Genomic DNA, 26,310 nt, shown 5'->3' on the forward strand with positions numbered 1-26,310 from the left:
CTGACTTCAAAAAAATCCCTTAAAAGGACTTTCTTTTCTGAGCTAAAAGCAGTTTTACTCGAGTCTTTTCTCCATAAGCATTGTTGTCATGGCTACTTGTAAATGTAGGATACTGTCCAACTGTCAGAAAATGCAGGTGATGGATGGATATAATCGCTGGAAGGGTTTTATTTAAAAACACGTTGGCAAACAGATCCAAATCAGTGATAAAATAATCAAGCAAGGCACAGACAGGATATCAGAGGTGGAGATATCAAAGGTAAAGTCCAAAACGTTTTTGCTGTGATTGCACTCTAATACGGAACAGGTGCATGGTAATTCGTCCTAATGGCACTGTGGACGTGAACACGAGTTGCAGCTCGAGGCGCCCTGCTGCGCACAGACATGATACCGTCAAAGACGAACTTTATATCCTGGACCCTCTAAAGCATGGTGAGAAAGCAACGAATTGGTTGAAAGAATATGATATCCAGAAAAATTCAATGCCAACTTTTAAAGAAAAAGAGCTCTGAGACTTCATCCGTAACTGCAATCAACACGATGAAGAAAGAAGATGCGGCATGCAAACGCTGGTGAGTGTGACTTATTTCCTTTACTTCGTAAATACGCGCAAGACCAAATTAAACACAGTTGGTCTTGTTTTACATAAGAGTGAGTGAGTGGTGTGACAAAGAGGTCCATTTCAGTTTTACGAACTTTTTTATATAATGAACTATTTGGAGGGCGGCACGGTGGTGTAGTGGTTAGCGCTGTCGCCTCACAGTGAGAAGGTCCGGGTTCGAGCCCCGTGGCCGGCGAGGGCCTTTCTGTGCGGAGTTTGCATGTTCTCCCCGTGTCCGCGTGGGTTTCCTCCGGGTGCTCCGGTTTCCCCCACAGTCCAAAGACATGCAGGTTAGGTTAACTGGTGACTCTAAATTGACCGTAGGTGTGAATGTGAGTGTGAATGGTTGTCTGTGTCTATGTGTCAGCCCTGCGATGACCTGGCGACTTGTCCAGGGCGTACCCCGCCTTTCGCCCGTAGTCAGCTGGGATAGGCTCCAGCTTGCCTGTGACCCTGTAGAACAGGATAAAACGGCTAGAGATAATGAGATGAGATGAACTATTTGGATGTCCTCCGAGAGTTCGTTATTACAGGGTTGCAGTGTAATTTGTTTAGTTTAAATAAGAACATTAGCCAGCATTCTGTGGATCGTCCATGTGAGAATTTTGGGCCCTAAAATGACGTTATTATCTGAAACATGTTGAGGCTGTGAGGGAATTATCTCATCTAGCCGCTTTATCCTGTTCTACAGGGTCACAGGCAAGCTGGAGCCTATCCCAGCTGACTACGGGCGAAAGGCGGGGTACACCCTGGACAAGTCGCCAGGTCATCACAGGGCTGACAGATAGACACAGACAACCATTCACACTCACATTCACACCTACGGTCAATTTAGAGTCACCAGTTAACCTAACCTGCATGTCTTTGGACTGTGGGGGAAACCGGAGCACCCGGAGGAAACCCACACGGACACGGGGAGAACATGCAAACTCCGCACAGAAAGGCCCTCGCCGGCCACGGGGCTCGAACCCGGACCTTCTTGCTGTGAGGCGACAGCGCTAACCACTACACCACCGTGCCGCCCGGAATTATTTTGAGGTAAATATTTATTTATTTATAGCTTAGCATCTTGATAAGGGGTTTTTCGCACAATGTTCTGACTTCGGTTTTTATCCCAGGCTAGCCAAAAGGCCCGAAGGGGGATTATGTCGTGGCAATGTCCGTCCATCCATCCCAGGAAGGGTACTCAACTTCTGAAATCATCTCATCTCATCTCATTATCTCTAGCCGCTTTATCCTGTTCTACAGGGTCGCAGGCAAGCTGGAGCCTATCCCAGCTGACTACGGGTGAAAGGCAGGGTACACCCTGGACAAGTCGCCACGTCATCACAGGGCTGACACATAGACACAGACAACCATTCACACTCACATTCACACCTACGGTCAATTTGAGTCTGAAATCAACTCCTCTCACAATCTTTGGAGGAATTTCACAAAACTTGACAGGATTCTTTGTTATATGCTGGTAATAGGCATATTGCAATTTTGTTCAATTCAGTCACGTTCTACCAGAGTTACGGCCTTCTAGCATAGATATAGTTGCCAGCGGGGGATATTGTGCTCTCAGAGCATTCTTGTTTAGTTTAGGGGTAAAAAATTTTGTTAGAGTGGAATGCTATTACTGTATTATTGGTTAATGTTTTGTGAATATGCTCACGTTTTGTTTTTAAGTTAATATCAAGTAAACTAGCTATTTTGCTTTTCAAGTAACCACTTTCTCTCTTGGGAACACTTGGTGTGAGGCAGGAATTCACCTTGGATGGAACCTCAGTCTATTTATATTTCATTTGTTTGAATAATTCATGTTTAATTAGCTACATAGCTAGTCAGAGCTACAGAGTACACACGACACACCCCATAATGCACCGCGGTTACAAGACGTCACCAGCGGGTCGGTCCCACTCAGCTCTGGATAAAATCTGGAGATGAGTGAAGCCATCTGGACGCCATCTTACCACTCACATCGCGTGTGTGATATCTCAGTCGATAGCTAGGAAAGAAGAAATATACGAAAGAGAAAGACACACTGTATAAGAGGAAAAACTGAAATAATCTCCCTAAAAATAATTATCGTAGTAAAAGAGCCGTTCAAAAAAAAAAAAAGGTTAGAGACTGGACTGGAAAAAGGAATAACAGTGAACAGCAGCGCTATCATGATGTGTTAGGAATGTGGGTAAAGTTGAGAAAATAAGAGGAGGTCATGAAAGGGGAAAAAAAAAACTCAGGAGACACTTTTCTTGGGTCAAGTTTGATTGGATTAGCACACACAAGCCAAATACACGCGATGAGAGTGGTAAGATGGCGGCCAGACGGCTTCACTCTGACGAACCTATAAGCTCTCCAGGTTTTATTTTGAGCTCAGTGGTCGGTCCAAGGTTCAGCAGTGTTGTTTTTTTTAGCAGAATGAACAAAAGTTCGATAAAATAACTTGTTTTGAGGTTTTCTTTGTGGCGTTGTGTGTATTTTAAGGCTCAGGTAAAGTTACACTGTGATTCTGAACTGAACTTTCAGCTGAACAGGTTGCACTGCTACTTTGTCCATGCAGCCTTCCTGCTCTGCTCTGCTCACCACTTACTAATACACACGTTTAAAATGTCTGACTTGAGGCCGGAAACGCCGAATTTATTCCTGTTGATGTTTTTATTCTGTAATGTAGCGGGTGGAGAGAATGGCGGAGGCTCCGGAGGATGTGCACACGGATGACTGTCTCAGCTCATACACTCCCATCTACAGCCAGGACCTGCTCAAGTAAACACACCAGCAATTATTCCCTGATTCAAATTTCCTCATTCTTTAGTCCATTTATTCCTGATTATCCTTTTTGTTTAATCCTTATTCTCTATTTCTTAGTCCTCATTTCTCATCCATTGTTCCCTATTCTGTCTTCATTTGTCTTTGTGCTTAACACTGTATTCCTTATCCCTTATTAATACAAATATGCAGATGAGTCAAAGGAAATCGCGCGCCCTGATTGGTTGGAATCTCTCGACCAATCAGAGAGCTCGGTCAGAAGAGATTCTCGATTACTCGACAAAATGGCGGACAATTGCTTCGTCACCGGAAGTGAGGAAGAATTACAAATAAAATGCTGTTCCTAAAAGCACTAAATAGGCCTTGAAGCACGGCCTGATTTAATAAATGAAGCATTAATATGTCTGTATAGGACAGAGAAAATAGAATAGAATGTCTTTGGCTACGTTCACACTGCAGGCTGAAGTGACTCAAATCCGATCTTTTCGCCCATATGTGACCTGTATCCGATCTTTTATTGACAATATGAACGACACAGATCCGATTTTTTCAAATCCGACCCAGGCCGTTTGGATATGTGGTCCTAATTCCGATTCCTATCCGCTCTTTTCATATGCGACTTCAGTCTGAACCGCCAGGTCGCATTCATCCGACTTAAACGTCATCAACAAGCCACAAACGTCACTATTCTGCGCTGAAGTAGGCGGCGGGTCTCTCAAAAAAAGTTACAACAACATGGCGCATAATCACGGGCGCAGATAGAGGGTGGGACTCGTCCCACCCAGATTTAAATTCACCTCGTTCGGTCCCCCCCACTTATAGGGAGGAAAAAACGTCTATGCTGTCTTTCTTTGCATAAGGCAAACCTCACAGAAAAATCAAAAGACTAATTACCATTCGGTTTATTGAGGTGCACAGCAGTGTATACATAGTTGCAACAACTCACATAAAACAAAACAAAGACTGATATTCGGTTGGTTGAGCTGCGCAGTCTGCACAGGTTGCGAGCTCGAGCTTGGTTGCTATGGTTACTAACAACAAGTTTGACAGGCATATCGGGGTTGGGGCTGGTTTGCTGGCAGCTTTGTCCCCCCCAGTTCAAAAAACGTATCTGCGCCCCTGTGCATGACATCAATGCGAGGGACGCTTCGGGCTGTGAAGGTTCTGAATCTTCTCAATGGAAGGACACAGAGGTTAGGGAGCTGATTTCCATTTGGGGGGATGCAGCTATTCAAGCTAGATTGGATGGGTCATACCGCAACCGGGCGGTTTTACTTCCGTAAACACTGGCCATGCTCACTGCGTGTGACGTCGTCGTATCCTGTAATGCGCATGCGGAACACTTTTAGGTCGCTTTTCGTTCATACTGAGGATCACATACAAGTCGCATATATTTGTTAATGTGAACGACCTCACAAAAAAATCGGATTTCACAAAAAAATCGGAATTGAGCATTAAGCCTTGCAGTGTGAACGTAGCGTTTGTTACTGCACAAATGTACAACTAAATGTAGTTCATCACAGGTAGGGTTGCCACCCGTCCCGTAAAATATGGAGTCGTCCTTTATTTGGCAATTAAATCTTGTGTCCCGTATTGAACCGATACAGGATGCGATTTGTTCCATATTTTCATAAATGTCCAATACACATGTCTGTCTCACACATATCAACACTAAATCTAACAATAATGAACAAAATAAAACAGGAAATACTCCGTTGCGGGATCTACCCAGGACACAAACCCCTCCACTCTGTCACGCTCTGTGTGTCTATGCCTGGCTGCCTGCGTCACTAGCCTGGGCCCGCCCATCCTAAGTGTGACGCAACATGAGGGTCTGTTGCGAGCTTAGTCTGGCAAGGCAAGCTATCTCCAGCTCTTCCAAGCTCCCGAAAAATCGGGAGCGAATCAACTTTGAGCATCTCCAACTTAGAGGGTAGAGGCGTGTTCAAGGCAGTGACATAGTAGAACTGCGACCGGAAGCCATAGATTGTTTACAGAATCTATGCCGGAAGCGCTTCATTCACTAGAAACATTACGAACATGGAGCAGCGGCAAGCCTTTGACACAGCGGTAGATGCTGTATTGAAAGCATTCAACGGGAAGTTCTCATTGAAAACGGAGCAAAGAGCAGCCCTGGAGGTATTTATCTTCTTCCTGTTACTCAAGCAGTTTCCGTCGCGTCACATACGTCAGATGAAAGAGTGATGTGATTGGTTTAAGCTTCATCACAGCCTTTTCTGGCTTCGACCAGTAGCAAACTGAGGCATTTCAGGCAGGCAGGTCAACCACGCGCTTTGGGAAACGGTTGGGCTTAATATCTTTGCCAGACCAAATGCTCGCAGAGCTTTGAAGTCGCGTTAGCCAGACTACTGCGTCACTGCGTATGGCGCGGTCACGGTTGCCTAGAGACAGACAACACACACCGGCGCTGCTCAAAAAACCCGGGCCGTTTAAAAATGTCTGCTGCAGTCATAAGGAGTGAGCTCCTGATCACTCTAAACTTTGAGCAGTCCTGTTCAGAGTTTTACAACAGTGCTTTGAAAGACAAAGAGTTACTCAGTGCAGCAAGGAGTAACAAGAAGTACACTTGGAAAAAGAAGTGAGGGAAATCTGTTGACTGTTTAAATCTGGTCTACTCCACAGACAAGACAAACACAACAGTTCCTGATGAACTCAGGACTGTTGAGGGAAGGAGTAATGTTTTTGCACTTTGTTTTCTGCATTCTTGAATAAGCAGACATACATGTTTTTTGTGTTTTTGTTCTCTTTTTTCCCTCTCTAAGTAAAAATGTCCCCAAGGTTCACAAAGAGAGTCCCTACACCAAGAACAGTTATGCACTTACATTTACAGTGATATTAAGTTCTCAATATATTTAGATTATATTTTAAAAGTTCATTGTTGCCAACTTGTACATTATACATTTTTACAGCATTGGCAATAAAGCATTTCAAGCTTTAAGTATGAGTGATTGCTTTCTTGATCACCCCTTTACTAAAAACACTTACAAAATAAAACATACCACTGCTGCAGGCACCCCACCCCATGGGAGTCGTGCCCGTGGTGGTCATGGCCCCAAGGAGCCGTGGTGGGTGTCCCTTATTTTCATTTCTGAATGGTGGCAACCCTAATCACAGGAGAGCAAAGCCGCTGCATACGTACGCGCCACCACTCTTGGGCACTTCAGCCCAAGGCCGTCCTGTGTTAACCTGACTGTGGGGGAAACCCACGCAGACACGGGTAGAACACGCAAACTCCACGCAGAAAGGCCCCCGTCAGCTGCTGGGCTCGAACCCAGAACCTTCTTACTGTGAGGCGACAGTGCTAACCACTACACCACCGTGCCGCCCAAATAGGTTGCAAAGTGGGTCTGCTATGGGTGCCAGCACATGTTGGCGTAAAAGGCAATGAGATGGTTGATAAAAATAGCAAAATCTACACTAACAAGATCAGAAGAGGAGCCAAGTGTTTTACTTGGCAGAACGGAGTATCACAACATTGTCAAATGAATGGCAGAACGAATGGAATAGTGAGGAAAAAAATGAAGGTGTTACTTCTCTATTCAGAAGTACGTTAAGAATGAGGATAGAAAGGATATTTCAAAACTAACAAGGCGAAGGCTGGGATATTGTGGCCTAAACAGCAGCCTAAAGATAATTGGTAAACATCAAGACGGGCTACGTGAACGTGGCAGTCCAGAGACTACACAGCATGTCCTTTTACATTGCAAAAAATACAGCGAAGAAAGAAATAAATTGTTTATTGAGGTAGCTGATATAGGGGTTTCTTCCTTTTCTTTAAAGACACTTCTGGGTCGAAATGAGAACCATCCGCTCATAGAAAAGAAAATTAGGTCAATTCTGCATGCTACGGGTCTATATCCCCATATTTAAAGGTTAAAGTGACTGTTACGTTATGTTAACTGTGGGTGGCAGTAATACAATGTAAAGCGTCAAAACTGCCGGAAATCCAAAAGAAGGAGAAGAAGAAAGCACTAAATATGCTACGAAGTTTGGTCTAAAACTATTCAAAACGAAGGTAGAATTGTGATTTAGTTATCGATTTCAAAACAAAATATTTTCTGTGAGAAGTCTGCGCCGTGCTGTTATTACATTTGCATGCTACTTTTGAAGTTTGAAAAATTATTTAAAACATTTTTTGAAATAATCACCTGTGTATTTATAAAATATTTTAAAAAAGTTAAAACATTGGTGAAAATATCGGAATTATTATTCACCGATGTTGACTGATTCTTTGTCATTGCATATTACTATACAACGAAACACTGTGTGAGGGCTCAGATCACAGCAGCATATCAATAAATAAACACGTCTCGTCTCGTCTTCTTCCGCTTATCCAGGACCGGGTCGCGGAGGCAGCAGTCTAAGCATGGAAGCCCAAACTTCCCTTTCCCCAGACACCTCGGCCAGCTCCTCGGGAAGAACACCGAGGTGTTCCCAGGCCAGCCGAGAGACATAGTCCCTCCAGCGTGTCCTGGGTCTTCCCCGGGGCCTCTTCCCAGGGGGACATGCCTGGAACACCTCCCCAGGGAGGCGTCCAGGAGGCATCCGAAAAATATGCCCGAGCCACCTCAGCTGATTCCTCTCGATGTGGAGGAGCAGCGGCTCTACTCCGAGCTCCTCCCGAGTGACTGTGCTTCTCACCCTATCTCTAAGGGAGCGCCCAGCCACCCTGCGAAGGAAACTCATTTCAGCCGCTTGTATCCGCGATCTTGTTCTTTCGGTCATTACCCAAAGCTCATGACCATAGGTGGATTGGGTGGCAGTCGAAGGCAGGGGCCTCGACGACCTGATCCCCGGACACAGCGGCTGGCTGTTGGGACATGGAATAAATAAACACACATATAATATATGCACATGGCATATAAGCAGTAATATAAATTGTAGTATGCAATTATTTAAAGTAGCCAAACACAGTAAGGTGCAGAGTGTGAGTCCAAGTCCAGATCAGGCCTCCAGCAGAGCTTTTACAGCCCTGGGGAAGAAGCTATTTTGGTGTCTTGCTGTTTGTGACTTTCTGACCCTAAGCCTTCCAGAGGGAAGGGTGTCAAAAAGACATTGTCCGGGGTGAGTGCAGTCAGTCCTAATCTCTGTGGCTCTGTTTCTGAGCCTGGCAGAGTAGATCTGTTCCAGGGGTTGGAGAGGGGTACCAGTGATTTTACCTGCTGTCCTGATGATCCGCTGCAGATCTTTCCTCTCCTCTGAGGTGCAGCTGGAGAACCACACTATGCATCCGTAGCTCAGAACACTTTGTATGGTGCACTGGTAAAAGTTGGTGAGGAGCTTCTGTGAGAGCCCAGTTTTCCTCAGGGATTGCAGGAAGAAGAGTCTCTGCTGGGCCTTCTTCACCACCTCTCTGGTGTTCACTCCCCATGTCAGGTCCTCTGAGAGGTGAACACCGAGGTACTTGAAGCTCCCCACCTGTTCCACCTCCTCTCCAGAGATCACCAGGCTGGCATTTGTTTTATCCAGTCATTTTCTGAAGTCAGTGACAAGCTCCTTTGTTTTGTTGGTGTTGAGGAGCAAGTCATTGTTCTGACACCAAGATGTGAGGGCCTGAACTGCCTCTCTATAGGCTGCCTCATCGCTGTTGGTTATCAACCCCACCGCAGCTGTGTCATCTGCAGACTTGTATATTTGGTTTGAGTTATGAATGGGAGAACAGTCCTGTGTGAAGAGTGAGTAAAGGAGTGGACTAAGAACACAGCCTTGGGGGGTGCCAATGTTTAAGATGGTGGTGGATGAGATGAGGTCTCCGAGTCTCACATGCTGTGGTCTGTTGGAGAGGAAGTCCTTAATCCAGCTACAGAGACGGTGGTCCAGGCCCAGAGACAGCAGCTTGTTGACCAGCTTGCTTGGACTGACAGTGTTGAAGGCCGAGCTGAATTCAACTAACAGTATCCTCACGTAGGTGTCAGGGTTCTCCAGGTGAGTCAGTACAGTGTGGAGCATGAGGGAGATGGTGTCCTCAGCGCATCTGTTGGTTTTGTAGGCAAACTGGTCCAGGTCAGCAGGGACAGAGGCTTTAATGTAGTTCATCACCGGTCTTTCAAAGCATTTCATGATTATAAGAGTTAGTGCAACAGGCCGATAATCGTTCAAGGATCTGACTGCTGAGCGCTTTGGGACGGGGATGATGGTTGCAGCTTTAAAGCAGGAGGGGACTATGGCCTCCTTCAGTGACTTGTTGAATATGTCAGTGAAAACACCCGCCAGTTGGTGTGCACATGCTTTTCGAGCACGTCCTGGGACCCCGTCCGGACCAGTCGCCTTCCTGCCATTGATGTTGAGCAGGGCCCGCTAAACCTGGTACTGGTGCAATACCATTGGATGTCTCTCTTTCTGAGGGGGGCTGGAGGTGTGTGAAGGACATTGACTGTGGGTGAGGGATGCTGGGGATGGCTCATTCATGTTGGTAGTGTTGCCGTCAAAATGGGAGAAGGTGTTCAGCTGATCAGGGAGGGAGGGGTCGACTGTAGAGGGTGGGCAGGGGTTCTGTTTGTAGTTAGTAATTGTTCTGATCTTCTGCCACATGCTGCGGGTGGTGTTGTCTTTGAAATGCTGTTCGATTTGCATTTTATATTTGTTTTTGGCAGCAGTGATCCCCCTTCTCAGATCTGCTCTGGATCTCCTGTAGGTCTCCCCGTCACCTGATCGCAGCGCCACATTCCTGGCTTTCAGAAGACTGTAAACAGTGCTGTTGAACCAGGGCTTTTGGTTTTGGGGCACGCCTGATGTTTTTGGCTTTGGTGGAAGTCTCAACACAGAACCTGATATAGTCCATTACTATGGAAGCATATTGTTTTGTGTCTCCCTGATCAAAGATCTCCCACCTTATGTCCTCAAAACAGTCTTTCAGTGCTGCCTCGGTCTCCTCAGACCAGATCTGAACTGTCCTGACCTGGCTCTTTGTTTTGCTGATGAGAGGTTGACAAGAAGGTGTTAAAAACAAAGTCAAGTGGTCTGATTGTCCAAGGTGGGGGGGCTGGGCAGACTTTGTAGGCACCTTTGAAGTTGGTGTAAACCTGATTGAGTGTTTTTCCATTCCGTGTCCCCATGTGGATGTTTTTGTAGAATTTGGGTAACACAGACTTCAGGTTTGTGTGATTTAAAATCCCCCGCCACGATGATGAAACTGTCTGGTAGTCCGTTTTGTTGTTTACTGATCGCCTCATGCAGCCTGCTCATGGCTAACTTTGCATTAGCTCATGGGTGAATGTACACAGCAAAAACAAACAATGCACTGTGCTCACGGCTGAGGTGGAATGGCCTGCGTTTTAGCGCCAGAAACTCCAAGTCCGTACAACAATATCTTTCCAAAACAGTGACATCAGTGCAAAAATCGTCTCTCACAAACACGCACACCTCCTCCTTTTTTCTTCCCGGCCTCTGATGTACGGTCTACTCTGTAGACGCTGTGCCCCTGTAGTTCCACAGCTGCATCTAGGTTGTTTCCGTGCAGCCATGTCTCGGAAATTGTTATACAGCTGTCCCATCGGTTATTCACAAATCGAAATCTCAAGTCGTCCATTTTGTTGACAAGAGAGCGAGCGTTGATGAGGAGTAAACTTGGAACGGCCGGTCGGTGTGGAGCGCGGCGCAGTTGATATTCACTTCACCTGAGGTGGATAATTGTTTACTAAAACAGACATAATTGTTTACTAAAATAATTATCCACCTCAGGTGAAGTGAATAATAACCTTGACTTCGTCTTGGTCACTATTAACTACTTATTAACCGGGCGTGAGGTCTTTATGGGAAAATACCAGACCGAGGTCTTGACGGTACGGACCGAGCCATAGGCCTGGAAAGAAAGTCCGTACTGTCAAGACCTCGGTCTGATATTTTCCTGTAAAGACCGAGCAAGCAAGGATAGTAGCAAGTTTATTATATGGATGTTTTATTTCTAAAATTAAAATACAGTCATTATAATGAGGCGTGACGCTGCTTTCAGCTACGTCGTATTTGTAACATAGTTGATTCACTCATGCAGAATAAACAGCTAGCAGTTTCAAAACTGAATTTATATCGCCACTCGAGGAATGCATGACGGATGTTCTGAGAAAGATAAAAATAGAATCTATATTGGTTTATTTTTTCAACAAAATGGATTTCCAGTTAATCTTTTTTTTCGGTTTTGTTTTTTTGCAACATTGAAAGCCGGCACCTTAGAAAGAAAGTCTGAAAATTCTGCCTGTCAGACCGCACAATTTTACTGGAAGTAGCTCATACCATAGAATAATCGCCTTGCCTTCGGTGAATAATTAATTATTTCTTAGTCCTGACCAGAGGTGGACAGTAACGAAGTACATTTAGGCTACATCCACACGACAACGGCAACGAGATTTTAAAAAAAAAATATCGCGTCCACATGGGCAACGGATCAGTAAAATATCAGGTACATATGGCAACGCAACGCTTGCTGAAAACGATGCAATACACATGCCACACCTCTAGGTGCGCTGTAAGATGGTCCTATCAGAGACACAGAACAATAGAAGAAGTAAGGACGCATGCGCATAAACTATTATGCGCGAGACTTCATATTAGCCACAAAGTCAGAAAAATCTGTTGGTAAAATTACGTTATAATGACCAAATACAATGAAAAGTATTTTTCCAGTCTCACCTGTGAAAGGTAATCCCATGTGATCTCGTTTGGACGGCAAACCTGTTGGTACAGTTAAACGCAGCACATGAATGAGGCATCTTTATTCTCCGCTTTGCCCCATCCAATATGGCGGCGAGGATGACGTATGATGCTACGCGGAAGGCGGCGTCTTTAATGGTCCGGAATAAATTGAATGCTACACGTTGATGGATTACTTTGTTCTTCTACGCCCTTTTTGAGGAATGTATTGTAGGACATAAACCAACATCTGAAGAGGTGAGATCGCTCCTTTTTTTCCCTATTTTTGCTGGCAGGATTGACTCTGCCCTAAGGGCTATTCTCTCTCTCTCTCTCACTTTGCACTATTACACAATAAATATTCACAGTGAAAATATTTTGTAAGCGCGTTTCATGAACCAAGTTATAGGATTTGTTGACAACTCGCATCGAGTTCGTTACACTTCTACCCGGCGTGAAGCACATGTGGTTGTGACGTCATCGTAAACAAATCTGTTCTACTCATCCAGACGACTTCGCAACGGCGCCGTTGCCAGATCTTTTCACTCTGGAACCCGTTCTCAAAAGATTTCGTTTTGGGGCACCCAAAACGCCGGTGCCGTGTGGACGCCAGGCCGAAACAATAAACAATTTTATCAGATTCACCTGAATCCGTTGCCGTGTGGACAGGGCCTTACTTGAGTACTGTATTTATGAACACTTTTTGAGTATCTGTACTTTACTTGAGAGTTAATTTTTTTGGCAACTTATGACTTTACTACATTTGAAAGACAAATATCATACTTTTTACTCCACTACATTTCTATCAAGGTCCTCGTTACTATGAAGCAGCTTTGAAAGTAGATGTTTTTCCTTTTCTAAAATGTGATTGTTTTTTTTGCAGGTGACACTGAGACAGCCCATCAGTAAATCACCAGGGTCACTTCACGTCCATAGACTGTATAAAATCAAGTTCGGTTATTTCTCCGAAGCATTATTCAACACGATCAGTTGATGGCAGAGTGGAAGGAGGCGGTTCTTCTGGAGAATGCACGTACCCATGGTTCTATAGCTAGAACCCATGTTTCAGTTTTCTGAAAGGAATAAAGAGTGGCTTTGTTTTGAATGTTTGCTTTGTTTGCCTGCAACGGAGCACATCACCGCCTACAAAAACTTGCCGTCTAACCTGCGGAAGCATATTAAGGTATATAAACGTTTTATTCCAAGAGAAAGCTTGCAATGAAGTTGTCTGTGCTTTTAGAGCTAGCGATAACGTTGCAATAGCTATGCAGTCTAGTTAGTCAAATGACTTTCTATGGATTTGCCCGCCAAGTTGCCATCGCCTTGTCCACGGCTAACGTTAACACATAGCTAGTTAACTTGGACACTGTTAGTTAGCATGTAAAAACGGAGTTACGCTAACATGAATAACGTTAACTGATCTGAAGTCCTTTCAGAAATATGTTTTAGCATAATCTTGCCAAATAAACAGAATGTAGAAATCTTTCTTTTCGAGTAGCATTAGCTACCCAATATGATTTTGAGTTTGAAAAGATTTTGCTAGCATGTCAGGTGGAGTTTCACTGACTAGCTAGCTTAACGTTGACCCAACATGATTCCACAGGCAGATTCCTATGTGCATGAATACAGACACTTGTGCATGTGAGACGGACAATATTGTACTAGTCATTCACAACAAATTGCTGGAATTTTTTGTTTTGATGTCAGATGACTGTCTTGCAATTTTTTTGTCTTGCTTAAAGTCGTGTTGCCGTTGGACAGTCATTAAGCTCGAGGTGTGGACCTGGTTTTAATCAGGTTGGATTGTCATTTTTATTTTCTGAACAGGCTGTATTTACAACTACTCCACTGTCTTCTGATTAACATACACATACATGTGTGTACACTGCCAGAGCTGGGTCAGAACACTACCATGCTGCTTTGTGGGGGTGGGGAGGAGCGTTAGAATTAAAAAAAAAAAAGCGACTGGCTCTTTTTCAGTTTGGTTGTGTTTCATTTTGTAACGCAGTGATTCCCAACCAGTGTGCCGTGAGAGATCATCAGGTATACCGTGGGAAATTATCTAATTTCACTTAATTGTTCCAAAAATTATTTATTTACTGCAAATAATTTGTCTTCGTTCATCTATGCTAGCGACATATCGTGACAGGCAGAACAATTAAATACTCTTACACTACATGGCAGCAGGTAGCTAATTAACCTGTGTATCTGCCTGTAGCCATTCAAACAATAGATTTAGTAATGCTTCAGGTGTGATAGCAAGGGATAAATATTTGAAAAGAAAAAGTACACAATCCAAACTGGGTCCTGGAGAAAATTCTGACCCAGATGAAGGCCCTAGTATGAGTAGAGGTCAGAAGAATGCAAAAAAGGTGATTTTCCACAACCTATCTATGCGAGCTGTGCTTTTCAAGCATGACTGCTATAAAAACTAAAAAAGGAGAGTGACTCAGAGCTGTTGAGGAAGATCTTTGTGTGTGCCTTTCTTCAATTCCTGCGAGTATATCAGCTTTGTGTTCAACTAAACAGGCCCAGGTTTCACACTAGGTAAGTAAATTGTGAGTAAGTTGAGACTAGATGATCATTGTATTTCATGATACATACTTTTTGTGACATTTTTGTTTGGTGGTGTGCCGTGGGATTTTTCGAATGTAAAATATGTGCCGTGGCTCAAGAAAGGTTGGGAAACACTGTTGTAACATTCTACCAGGTGTTTATTCGACAGGTTCTAAAAGTTAGTCAGTAAATCCAGTCGGTTGCTTCAGAGGCATTAGGTTTTGTAAGCGTTGTGGCAATAATACAACAATGCGTTGACGGAAAATGTACTGAAGTATTTTTAAAAGCAAATACTTCAGTACTTTAACTGAAGTAAAAATTTGACTGTACAACTTTCACTTGTATTGGAGTAACATTTGACCAGTGGGGTTTGACTGAAGTTGGGTACTTTGTCCATCTCTGGTCCTTACTCCTTATTCCTTATCTCTTAATCCTCTTTCCTCATTTCATCCTCCTTATTCCTTACTGTTTATCCTGTATTCCTTATCCTTTTTATCCCCCTTCTTCATTCATTATCCCTCATTCTTTTTTCTTCACTCCTTACTCCTAATCCCTTCGTTCTCCTTCCTTACTCCTCATTCCTCATCACCTATTCCTCATTTCTTTCTCGACAGGTCAGGTGTCAGCTGATTACACAGAGTGAAATGCTGCCTAGATTTATTTGCTCTCCATATAAATAATCAAATTCATATTGTTTTCTAGGGATCAGGTGGCCTTTATAACAGGCGGCGGCTCCGGCATCGGCTTCCGTATCGCTGAGGTTCTTATGAGGTACACCGGTTTTGAGTATTACGCTGTTTCTCAGGTGAACAAACCCAGGTTAATGATGTCTCAGATTGTGTTGTGTCGCCTTTCTTCTCTTCTCCCCCAAATACAGTCTTTCTTTCCTTAAAAAAAAAAAATTTAATCAACAGTTAAGGTTATATGGTACGTCTCTTTCAGGCATGGCTGTGACACGGTCATTGCCAGCAGGAACCTGGAGAAGCTCACTGAGGTACTCTTCCTATTCTAGAGGTTCCAACTTTACAAACAAGAAATGACATTTGAACGTATTAAGCTCTGTATTTTATATTTGTTGTTTTTTTTTTTAGGCAGCGAAGAAGTTGACCAGTGCGACGGGACGACACTGCCTTCCTCTGCAGATGGACGTGCGTCAGCCAGATACCATCTCGACCGCTGTGGATGAGACTCTGAAAGAGTTTGGACGTGTCGATATCCTTATCAACAGTACGTCGTCGGGTTCTCCTGGATACTTGTATAAGCATTAGTGTTCTAGAGCTAGCAAGCTGTTATACGCACAGGTAGATGACTCGTATTCATGTCTGTTCAGAGTGTAGAGAAACGTTCTGAAAGCACTCGTGTGCAGTCCAAAGAAAAAGGAAACTGTATTATTCCACGTTTTTATTTAGAATAGTCTGAAATGTCTTGCACAAGGCTACAAATCAAGCTGATACTAAGTAGTCGTAGATTCCTTTCTGTCCATCTTTTGAAAAGTAAAGTTTGCTTGTCCTTATTTTCGTATCTGTGCTGCAGACGCGGCGGGGAACTTCCTGTGTCCTGCCACCGCTCTGTCCTTCAATGCCTTTAAAACAGTTCTGGAGATTGACACCATGGGAACATTTAACACCAGCAAAGTCGTCTATGAAAAATGGTTCAAAGTAAAAACAAACTTATAACAAATAAACATAACTAATTGCATCATATCAGGTGTTAACCCTCCGGGGTCGAGAGCTTCTCCAGCGAAGCTCGACAGGTTTAGAATGTATTTAGATAAATGTCTTCGAGTTTATCGAAGGATGAAGTGAGGCAAGAGTCACCAAGGAACATGATGTTTGCGGATGATATTGTGATATATGGTGAAAGTAGAAAGGAGGTTGAGCTGGGTTTGGAGAGATGGAGGTATGCATTGGAACGAAGAGGAATGAAGGTGAGCAGTAGCAAAACAGAATACATGTGCATCAGTGAGAATGGGGATGAGAGTGTAGTGAAGATGCAAGGAGTAGACTTGGTGAATTCAAGTACCTGGGGTCAACTGTGCAGGAAAATGGGGGCTGCGATAGTGAGGCGAGAAAGAGAGTGCAGGCAGGGTGGAGCAGTTGGAGAAGGATTTCGGGAGTCATTTGTGATAGGAAAGTCCCAGCAAAAGTGAAAGGTAAGATGTATAAGACAGTAGTGAGACCAGCTGTGATGTACGGATTGGAGACCGTACCCTTAACAAAGAGACAGGAGGCAAAGTTGGAGGTGGCGGAGTTGAGGATGTTAAGGTTTGCGATGGGAGGTTGGACAGGATAAGGAACGAGCGCATCAGACGGACAGCACATGTGGAGAGCTTGGGAATGAAGCTAAGAGAGATGAGACCGAGATGGTACGGGCACATCCTGAGAAGAGATGCAGAGCATGTGGGAAGGAGAATGTTGAGGATGGAGCTGCCAGGAAAATGAAAATGAGGAAGGCCAAAGAGGAGATACATGGATGTGGTGAGAGAGGACATGAAAGTGGTAGAGAAGGATGCGGAAGACGGAGCAATGGAGACAAAAGATCCGCTGTGGTGGCCCCTAATCGGGAGCAGCCAAAAGAAGAAGAAGATCTTTGAGTTTATCATACAAGCAAGATAAATATATCGACAAACTTTACACTTTCCCATGTGCCCACTGCCAAATAATAATATATTTTTTAAAATTACCTAAATTAGATGAAACATAAAACTTGTCACCTTCCTCAGTCACACCAGCGTGCAATTGCGCATTCATAAAATACTATTCACGCGGTCACGACATGATAATCACTTTCACTCTTTTGGTTTCGATTGGTTTCTCTTTCGTGGTGGGAACGCCCACCGTAACCAGGATAAAATATATCAGGCATAGTTGAGGATATTTGGAGGTAAAACTTGTTGCGAGATGGCACGCGGATTTTATGCGCCTCGGGTGATTCAGGACAGCGAGTCAATTCAATCTTGAGAACTGCGACACTGATGATGAACGATGCCTTTTTTTTTTCTTATAAACTTCAACTCGATCCAGCTGAAGATCAACTCGAGTAAGTGTAACTATTTCTTCTATTTATTATGAGCAGAGTGGCGGCACGGTGGTATAGTGGTTAGCGCTTTCGCCTCACAGCGAGAAGGTCCGGGTTCGAGCCCCGTGGCCGGCGAGGGCCTTTCTGTGCGGAGTTTGCATGTTCTCCCCGTGTCCGCGTGCGGGTGCTCCGGTTTCCCCCACAGTCCAAAGACATGCAGGTTAGGTTAACTGGTGACTCTAAATTGACTGTAGGTGTGAATGTGAGTGTGAATGGTTGTCTATGTGTCAGCCCTGTGATGGCCTGGTGACTTGTCCAGGGTGTACCCCGCCTTTCACCCGTAGTCAGCTGGGATAGGCTCCAGCTTGCCTGTGACCCTGTAGAACAGGATAAAGCAGCTAGAGATAATGAGATGAGATGAGTTAATTTTGGCCACTCCTGAACTTTCTGCGATCCTTTTTCCAAGCCTTCACTTGCATCGACACCTCTTTGGACTGTATATTGATAGTTTCCATGAATAGCTGCCAAATGCAAAAACACCTGGCCATGAAACTGCACGCTACTTATTTTTCAACCTGTGAAAATGGACGGCCTGTGTAAAAACGGCTGTAGTTCCTTAAACGGTTAATGCGATATTTTTGTTGAACGTTTTCGAACTAAAGCTGAAAGTTTACGCTTTGCTGCATTTCAAATCCACTGTGGCGGTGCACAAAGGCAAAATTACGAAGGCCGGTGCTGTCCGAATACTTATGAAACGGACGCGTCACAAATTGATGATTTGTCTCATTTTAAAATAAGTGTCGACTCGTGAAGAAAAACAATTCCTGATTATTTGTGTGTGTGTTAGGATCATGGTGGCTCGATTGTAAACATCTCGGCCACACTCGGATACAAAGGCCAAGCGCTCCAGGTGCATGCTGGGTCTGCAAAGGCCGCCAATGGTGAGTTTGTCTCGCTTTCTTTTTACATTAGCAAACAAGTTGCTTAGACTTTGTTTCTTGTTGGTGTGTAGCGACTTCTCTTGTTATTTGTGGTCATGGCCTGTCTAGAACTTTTTTTTTTATGAATAATGGTAGCAGCTTTAAGTAGTTAGCTTTAGACTGCATGTTCGACTCTATTAGTCAAAGGCAGATTAGCAAAGCAAGCTACCTGTACTAGTTATTTACTCATCAAGGGACACCTCTGCTACTTTCTTCCAAGCTTCATTTTTCTTTCTTTGTAACGTCTCTGCACTTTTTAAAGAGAGGTGGTGTATGACGGGATGAGAGAAAACCATGGTTCAAAGTTTTTCCTCAGGTTTTGCATGGAGAACAGCAAACAGGTAGGAACTAAAGTTGTGAGCGGGGAACTGAGAAAACATCGGACGACACATACACGCGCTCGCCATAGGGTTGGTCCGAGGAATCATTTGAGCCAGTCGTTTGGATTTGTCACTTTTGTTCAGCTTGTAAATTTGTGTGTGTGTGTTGCAGTACTATATACAGTACGGTTGCAAAAGTTTGTATACCCTTTGGATAAAATGAAGACGATCAAGAAAACGTGTGGGGGTGTTGTTGAATAAATCAGTTTATACTGTATCTCCGTTTCTGAATGTAATATATTTTCTAATAATGTGCCTTCTCCATTTTCATAACCGTCTTCGTAACAGGGATGTGTTCTTGTGTTTCCAGTCAAAAACTATGGGTGACGCAAACTTTTGCTCTGAACTGAATTATAAAGACCATGAAATTGTATGACTCCCCCCCCCATGTGTCTGTATAGATGCTATGACAAGACACTTGGCAGTGGAATGGGGTCCCAGTGGCGTGAGGGTGAACACTGTGGCACCAGGTCCAATCTCTGGCACTGAGGGTTACCGCAGACTTGGTACGAATTTGGGCGCATTTGTGAGAATCTGTTATTTGTGTTGACATCATGGGACACTTCCTGGGTGAAGGGGGCATCCACTGAAAAGTAGGCAGCAGAAAAGACCTTTTTTTTTTTGTCTCTCTCATTCTGGTTCAGCTGGCTCCCATGCGGAGAGTGCAGGAGTTTTCCGGACTATTCCACTTCAGAGGGCGGGAAATAAAACCGAAATGGCGCATACTGTTCTTTTCCTGGCGAGCCGCGCGGCATCGTACATCACTGGCGCCACGGTGGTGGCGGATGGAGGGGCGTGGCTTACCTCGGCCAATGATGTGGAGCGCCTGTTGGGTATATACTCACCTCGATCTGCTAAACTCTGAGAGGCAGCACTGCACACAGGTGTGTGTTCAGGGAAGGGAAAGAAGTCTCGTACAGTGGTGCTTGAAAGTTTGTGAGCCCTTTAGAATTTTCTATATTTCTACATAAATATGACCTAAAACATCATCAGATTTTCACACAAGTCCTAAAAGTAGATAAAGAGAACCCAGTTAAACAAATGAGGCAAAAATATTATACTTGGTCATTTATTTATTGAGGAAAATGTTCCAATATTACACATCTGTGAGTGGCAAAAGTATGTGAACCTTTTGCTTTCAGTATCTGGTGTGACCCCCTTGTACAGCAATAACTGCAACTAAATGTTTGCGGTAACTGTTGATCAGTCCTGCACACCGGCTTGGAGGAATTTTAGCCCGTTCCTCCATACAGAACAGCTTCAACTCTGGGATGTTGGTGGGTTTCCTCACATGAACTGCTTGTTTCAGGTCCTTCCACAACATTTCCATTGGATTAAGGTCAGGACTTTGACTTGGCCATTCCAAAACATTAACTTCATTCTTCTTTAACCATTCTTTGGTAGAACAACTTGTGTGCTTAGGGTCGTTGTCTTGCTGCATGACCCACCGTCTCTTGAGATTCAGTTCATGGACAGATGTCCTGACATTTTCCTTTAGAATTCACTGGTATAATTCAGAATTCATTGTTCCATCAATGATGGCAAGCCGTCCTGGCCCAGATGCAGCAAAACAGGCCCAAACCATGATTCTACCACCACCATGTTTCACAGATGGGATAAGGTTCTTATGCTGGAATGCAGTGTTTTCCTTTCTCCAAACATAACGCTTCCCATTTAAACCAAAAAGTTCTATTTTGGTCTCATCTATCCACAAAATATTTTTCCAAGAGCCTTCTGGGTTGTCCACGTGATCTTTAGCAAACTGCAGACGAGCAGCAATGTTCTTTTTGGAGAGCAGTGGCTTTCTCCTTGCAACCCTGCCATGCACACCATTGTTGTTCCGTGTTCTCCTGATGGTGGACTCATGAACATTAACATTAGCCAATGTGAGAGAGGCCTTCAGTTGCTTAGAAGTTACCCTGGGGTCCTTTGTGACCTCACCGACTATTACACGCCTTGCTCTTGGAGTGATCTTTGTTGGTCGGCCACTCCTGGGGAGGGTAACAATGGTCTTGAATTTCCTCCATTTGTACACAATCTGTCGGACTGTGGATTGGTGGAGTCCAAACTCTTGAGAGATGGTTTTGTAACCTTTTCCAGCCTGATGAGCATCAACAACGCTTTCTCTGAGGTCCTCAGAAATCTCCTTTGTTCGTGCCATGATACACTTCCACAAACGTGTTGTGAAGATCAGACTTTGATAGATCCCTGTTCTTTAAATAAAACAGGGTGCCCACTCACACCTGATTGTCATCCCATTGATTGAAAACACCTGACTCTAATTTAAAATTCAAATTAACTGCTAATCCTAGAGGTTCACATACTTTTGCCACTCAAAGATATGTAATATTGGATCATTTTCATCAATAAATAAATGAGCAAGTATAATATTTTTGTCTCATTTGTTTAACTGGGTTCTCTTTATCTACTTTTAGGACTTGTGTGAAAATCTGATGATGTTTTAGGTCATATTTATGCAGAAATATAGAAAATTCTAAAGGGTCACAAACTTTCAAGCACCACTGTATGTAATATAAGGAAATAAATATACTTTTTTTTTTTCCTCAAATTATTTAAAGTGGAGTGGATATATAATTTCAGTGCCCATCACATGCGTCTATGTGTATTCGTCTTCCATATGGGGCTCGCGTGTTATGCCGTGTTCACTAAGCAGGCTGCTCGGGATGGAGCATACAGAGCTCTAATCATACATTTTGATCCTGGTAGAATAACTGTTGATCTGGTGAAAGATGTTTGGAAGGAGTCTCCAGTGTCAGCAGTTTGCAACATAAAGTTTTCTGACATGCGGGAAGTCTTCAGGAATTTGTGCTTTGCAGTTTTCCAGAAACAAGACGACAATACAGCACAAAAAGAGGACAAGACCTCGGAATTGGTGCTCTGTAGAAGTAATAGTTGTTGTTTACGTTGTTTGGGGCGGAATGTCACTGTTCATGGACGTTTCTGACACGGTGATCATAGTGCATTATAGGAAATCAGGCTTGTAGTACTCGAGTCCGACTCATGCACTAATTTTAAAGGTCCCATGGCATGAAATTTTCACTTTCTGAGGTTTTTTAACGTTAAAATGAGTTCCTCTGACCTTCTTAAGTCACCCCAGTGGCTAGAAATTTCATAATGTGTAAACCAAACTATGCCCAACATTTGAGAATGGTGCGTCAAAACGGCGCGTTGATAAGCTCTTCCCTTTACTACGTCAGCAAGGGAGATGATCCCCACGCCCCCCCTCTGGATTCCCACCCACTGTATGGATTGCCCGCCCAGTTGTAGTGAGGAGACCATAGAGGACACAGTAACATGGCATCACCTAAGCGAGCGAAACATGGAAATTGCGCTGTACATGGATGTGACAACACAGAAAGGAGTCTGTTTTTACTGCCGACGGGAGAGCCCCTGAAGACGCAGTGGCTTAATTTTATTTACTTCAATAATACGCCGTCGAGTCTACCTAAGACGGTGTATGTTTGTCGGAAGCATTTTCCTGAGGAATGTTTCCACAACTTGGGACAGTACAGGGCAGGTTTTGCACATCAACTGTCACTGAAGCCTGGGTCCGTACCAAGCATCCCTGCCGCATCAGCCACAAACACCGAACAAGTAAGTGTATAACTAGTCGTTTTGCCGTGTTTTAAAATCGGTGCGTTAGCCTAGCAATGGCTACATTAGCTGTGCAGCTAACCGCTTCCTGCAGTTAGCCAGGTAATCTGCGCTACAAAACTAAAGAGCATGCAGCGTGCTCTGTTAAACTGAGTTTAGTCTGGAAATTGACTGTAACTTATGAGCTTATGTTTGACTATTGCTCCGCAATGCATGTCTTCTGTTGGATAAGCGCTATGTTGCTGTAGTTGCTGCTTCTATCCTCTTTAGTTATGGAGTGTGTGTTCAAGCCTAGGGTATTATACGTTCGTAAACTACCACTCCGAACACTCTCAGTTCTCTGTGTCACGTTGAGTTTACGAAAGGAGTCCGAGGGAGAACGGGGTTTTGTCTTCGCAGCGTGGCTACAGGCGCTGATAGCAGCGAGTATGTGTGTGCGCAGCTTGGTCAAGCCCCTCCCCCCATGGCCTGCCCCCACCCTCTACCCTTCCCCGCCTCCTGCTTCTCATTAGCAAAACGACGCACTGGGAAAAGCGCTGAAATGGGGCTTTCTCCCAGGAGGCTATATTTACGTGCCGAGGGTTCATTTCGAGAAAGGCTGCGGATATAACATCCGGAAGCCTCCACGAGCCCGTTTAAAGCATCAACAAACCACCATGCCATGGGACCTTTTAAGGACTCGTGACTTGACTCGGACTCGGAGGGTTTTTTTTGCAACATACCATAGCAATTTGGGATAAGATATTTATATCTACATTAATTTTTATACTAATTTCGTGCAAGAGAATGCACACTGACCTGTTCATACCGTACGTCATGTTCAGGAACAAACTGACATGAATGGCGCTAAAATGCCTGGAGAGAACGCTCCTAGGATCGTCCGCTTTGCTTATACAGACTTCTCGTGCAGTGGGAAAAAAATGCACTGCGATGTGTTCCATATGTAGAAGAACTATCGAGGAGACGACGGGGACAGCCTCGAACTTGAGTCGTCGTTTGGCAAGACTCCACCCAGAGAAGGAAGTGACACGCTATGTTCATTGTTCGGTTGATAGTGGGCGGGGCTTGCTGAGCAATGAACAAGCTTTTTATCTGTAGCCTGTTAACTAAAACGGGGCGGTCGAGCAGTAACGTTAGTCCGACACAGTAGCAGAGACGCTTTCACATAAAGGCAGCGACAGCCACCGTCAAATGGCGCGATTGGAGTCTTGTTCTCGGACTTGAACACTGGGGACTCGAGACTGGACTCGGACCCGAGGTTTCGTGACTCGACTACAACACTGTGGGTAACCGATGCAGTCCTTTAGTCAAGAGTACGCAACGGGTCCGCTGAGGTTCGAGCAGTTTAAAAACACGGTGCGATAGACTATACAAGATTTGAAATGTCACTTTTGGCCTTTCCTCTTAAAATGCACATCCCTTGTTGTCCTGTGTGATATTATTAGAGTGTGCTGTTTAATTACAAACAGCTATGAGCACTTAATGAATTGGACTAATTCGTTTCATTGACTGATTACATGCTTGGTGTGGTGCTGCTCTTCTTTTTGCTTTTCACTGACCATGAAACACGTACACTTTACTAACCACACACACTTCAGAATGATTGTACTGATTTTTTTTCATTGTTCAAATCTGAAAAATCAGGCATGTACACTGTTAATTTTATAAGCTGTTATTCGATTAAGTTTTGAAATTACTCACATCTGTGCATTCCTCCATGAGCTGCATTGTTGCATTTTGATTAACTGAATTAAATTAGAGCTCGTTCTAAAGATTTTAACTGGCTGAAAGTTTGAATCGTTTGATTCTGACGGTAAGAACACAGGCCACGCCTTCTTTACTGAGACTGACAGGCACAGAAGCCACAGCTCCTTCTTTTCTGGGACTGATAGGTACACAGGCCACGCCTCCCTCACTCCTGCTAAAAGTCATTTTCTCTCCTCCCACCCCTGATTTAATCGCTGTCGTCTTCTTTTTTCTTCTGATGTTGCTTTTTTAGATCTTTGGTCACAAGAGAAAAGGAAAGACAAGTAAACCTCGGAGGAATGGAGACAAAAACAGTCATCGTCGATTGATTCCGATCATTAAATTGTGCTTAAACAATGAAATACTGCACACGTCCAGACATTTTCATCAATACATACTGCATGGTAGGTCTGACGCTGATTTGTGGAAAAAGTCCTGTACTGAATGTACCTTTTGGAAATGTGTAGTCCGTATGCAAAATAATTGTTGTTAATGATTGGATCATTAACAGTGTTTGTTAATGTTATGTTTTTTGTTAATGACTGGATAAAATTACCCATCAGTAATTTTTAAAAAGTTGTTCCAGATGGAGATCAATTCCAGATAATAGTAGGTCATATTTTACACCACTGGAACAAAATTAGAAAATTAATTTAAATATAATTTCTCTATTCTAGCTCTCCATACTGTACATGTTTTCCATAATAAAACTTATAATTCTTACGACTTGGTGCTTTATTTGTCTGTACTTCTCAGTGGAGCCACTAGAGGGCGCAAAGTATCTTTATAAATTAGTAAAGGAAAAATGTACCAAAAAATTTGTTGTACTATTACGTGTTAATCTAATAAAACATTCATTCCATGTCTGATCTGGGATCTACTCTGAAACTATTCTGCAAATTTTAAGCACAAAATAGCCAGGTTGTTATCCCCCCCCCCCCCCCGCGCGCTCCGTCCGTATCTCCGTCTGTCCAAGGCACTCTTTTTTTCTCAGCAACCACAAATCAGAGCCACTTGGTACCAAACTTCAGCTTGGGGTTCTATACTGTGTATACCGTTTTCAGGTCTGTCGCACATTGACTTCCTGTTTACTGACAATGTGTTTATGAAACATACAACGTGGATTTACAAAATTTTCATAACTTTTCTCAGTGACTACAAATCACAACTGCTTGATATTTGGTACTGAGCTTCAGCTTGGGGTTCTATACCATGTAGACCATTTTCAGGTCTGTCACACATCGACTTCCTGTTCACTGACTGAATGTATTTACGAAACGTATAGGGTGGATTCTGATGCTATTTCAAGAAGCAAAATGCTATTTTGAAATGACAGCTTACCAGGATGCTATTTGAAATCCCTGGGCAGAACACTGCTCTTTACTTACTTGTTTCAGGATTAATTATTTGTTGACGTCAACATTCATAATAGGTGGCCTATTTCTTCGATTGCTGGAGTAGGGGGTATATGAAAGTGAGCAGTCGCTCACAGTTGATCTTGTTTTTACATCCAGCAAACTGTGCTCTGATTCGGCACGTTGCAAAGCTGCTGGTCCGGATAGGGGGTTGGGGGGGGGGGGGGGGCTGGGTTGAGTCACTTTGTTGCCATGACAACAACTGATTCTGGTTAGGATCCGGAGCCTATCCTGAGAACACTGCGCGTGAGGTGGGAATACATCTGGAATGGGATTCTGGTCCATTGCAAGGCAAGGGTCATCCAAAGACATGCAGGTTAGGTTAACTGGTGACTCTAAATTGAGCGTAGGTGTGAATGTGAGTGTGAATGGTTGTCTATGTGTCAGCCCTGTGATGACCTGGCGACTTGTCCAGGGTGTACCCCGCCTTTCACCCGTAGTCAGCTGGGATAGGCTCCAGCTTGCCTGCGACCCTGGAGGACAGGATAAAGCGGCTTGAGATGAGATGTTGAATCCTGAACAGCTCTGTTTCTCATCTTATCTCATCTCATTATCTGTAGCCGCTTTATCCTGTTCTACAGGGTCGCAGGCAAGCTGGAGCC

At 44.0% G+C, this 26,310-nt stretch overlaps 1 protein-coding gene across 1 annotated transcript; it reads left to right on the top strand.

Annotated features, from left to right (window-relative positions):
• The first annotated feature begins 2,871 nt into the window (after positions 1-2,871).
• On the top strand, positions 2,872-25,016 carry decr2 (2,4-dienoyl CoA reductase 2, peroxisomal). The gene is made up of 10 exons (XM_060921175.1): positions 2,872-3,076; positions 3,258-3,349; positions 15,257-15,325; positions 15,497-15,548; positions 15,646-15,781; positions 16,088-16,212; positions 18,420-18,513; positions 19,334-19,438; positions 19,577-19,765; positions 24,547-25,016. The coding sequence occupies exons 2-10, from the start codon at positions 3,270-3,272 to the stop codon at positions 24,579-24,581; spliced, it is 885 nt and encodes a 294-aa protein (XP_060777158.1). The 5' UTR covers positions 2,872-3,076; positions 3,258-3,269; the 3' UTR covers positions 24,582-25,016.
• Positions 25,017-26,310: the final 1,294 nt, after the last annotated feature.

This window comes from Neoarius graeffei, chromosome 5 (genome assembly GCF_027579695.1).
Source record: "Neoarius graeffei isolate fNeoGra1 chromosome 5, fNeoGra1.pri, whole genome shotgun sequence".
Taxonomy (NCBI): domain Eukaryota; kingdom Metazoa; phylum Chordata; class Actinopteri; order Siluriformes; family Ariidae; genus Neoarius; species Neoarius graeffei.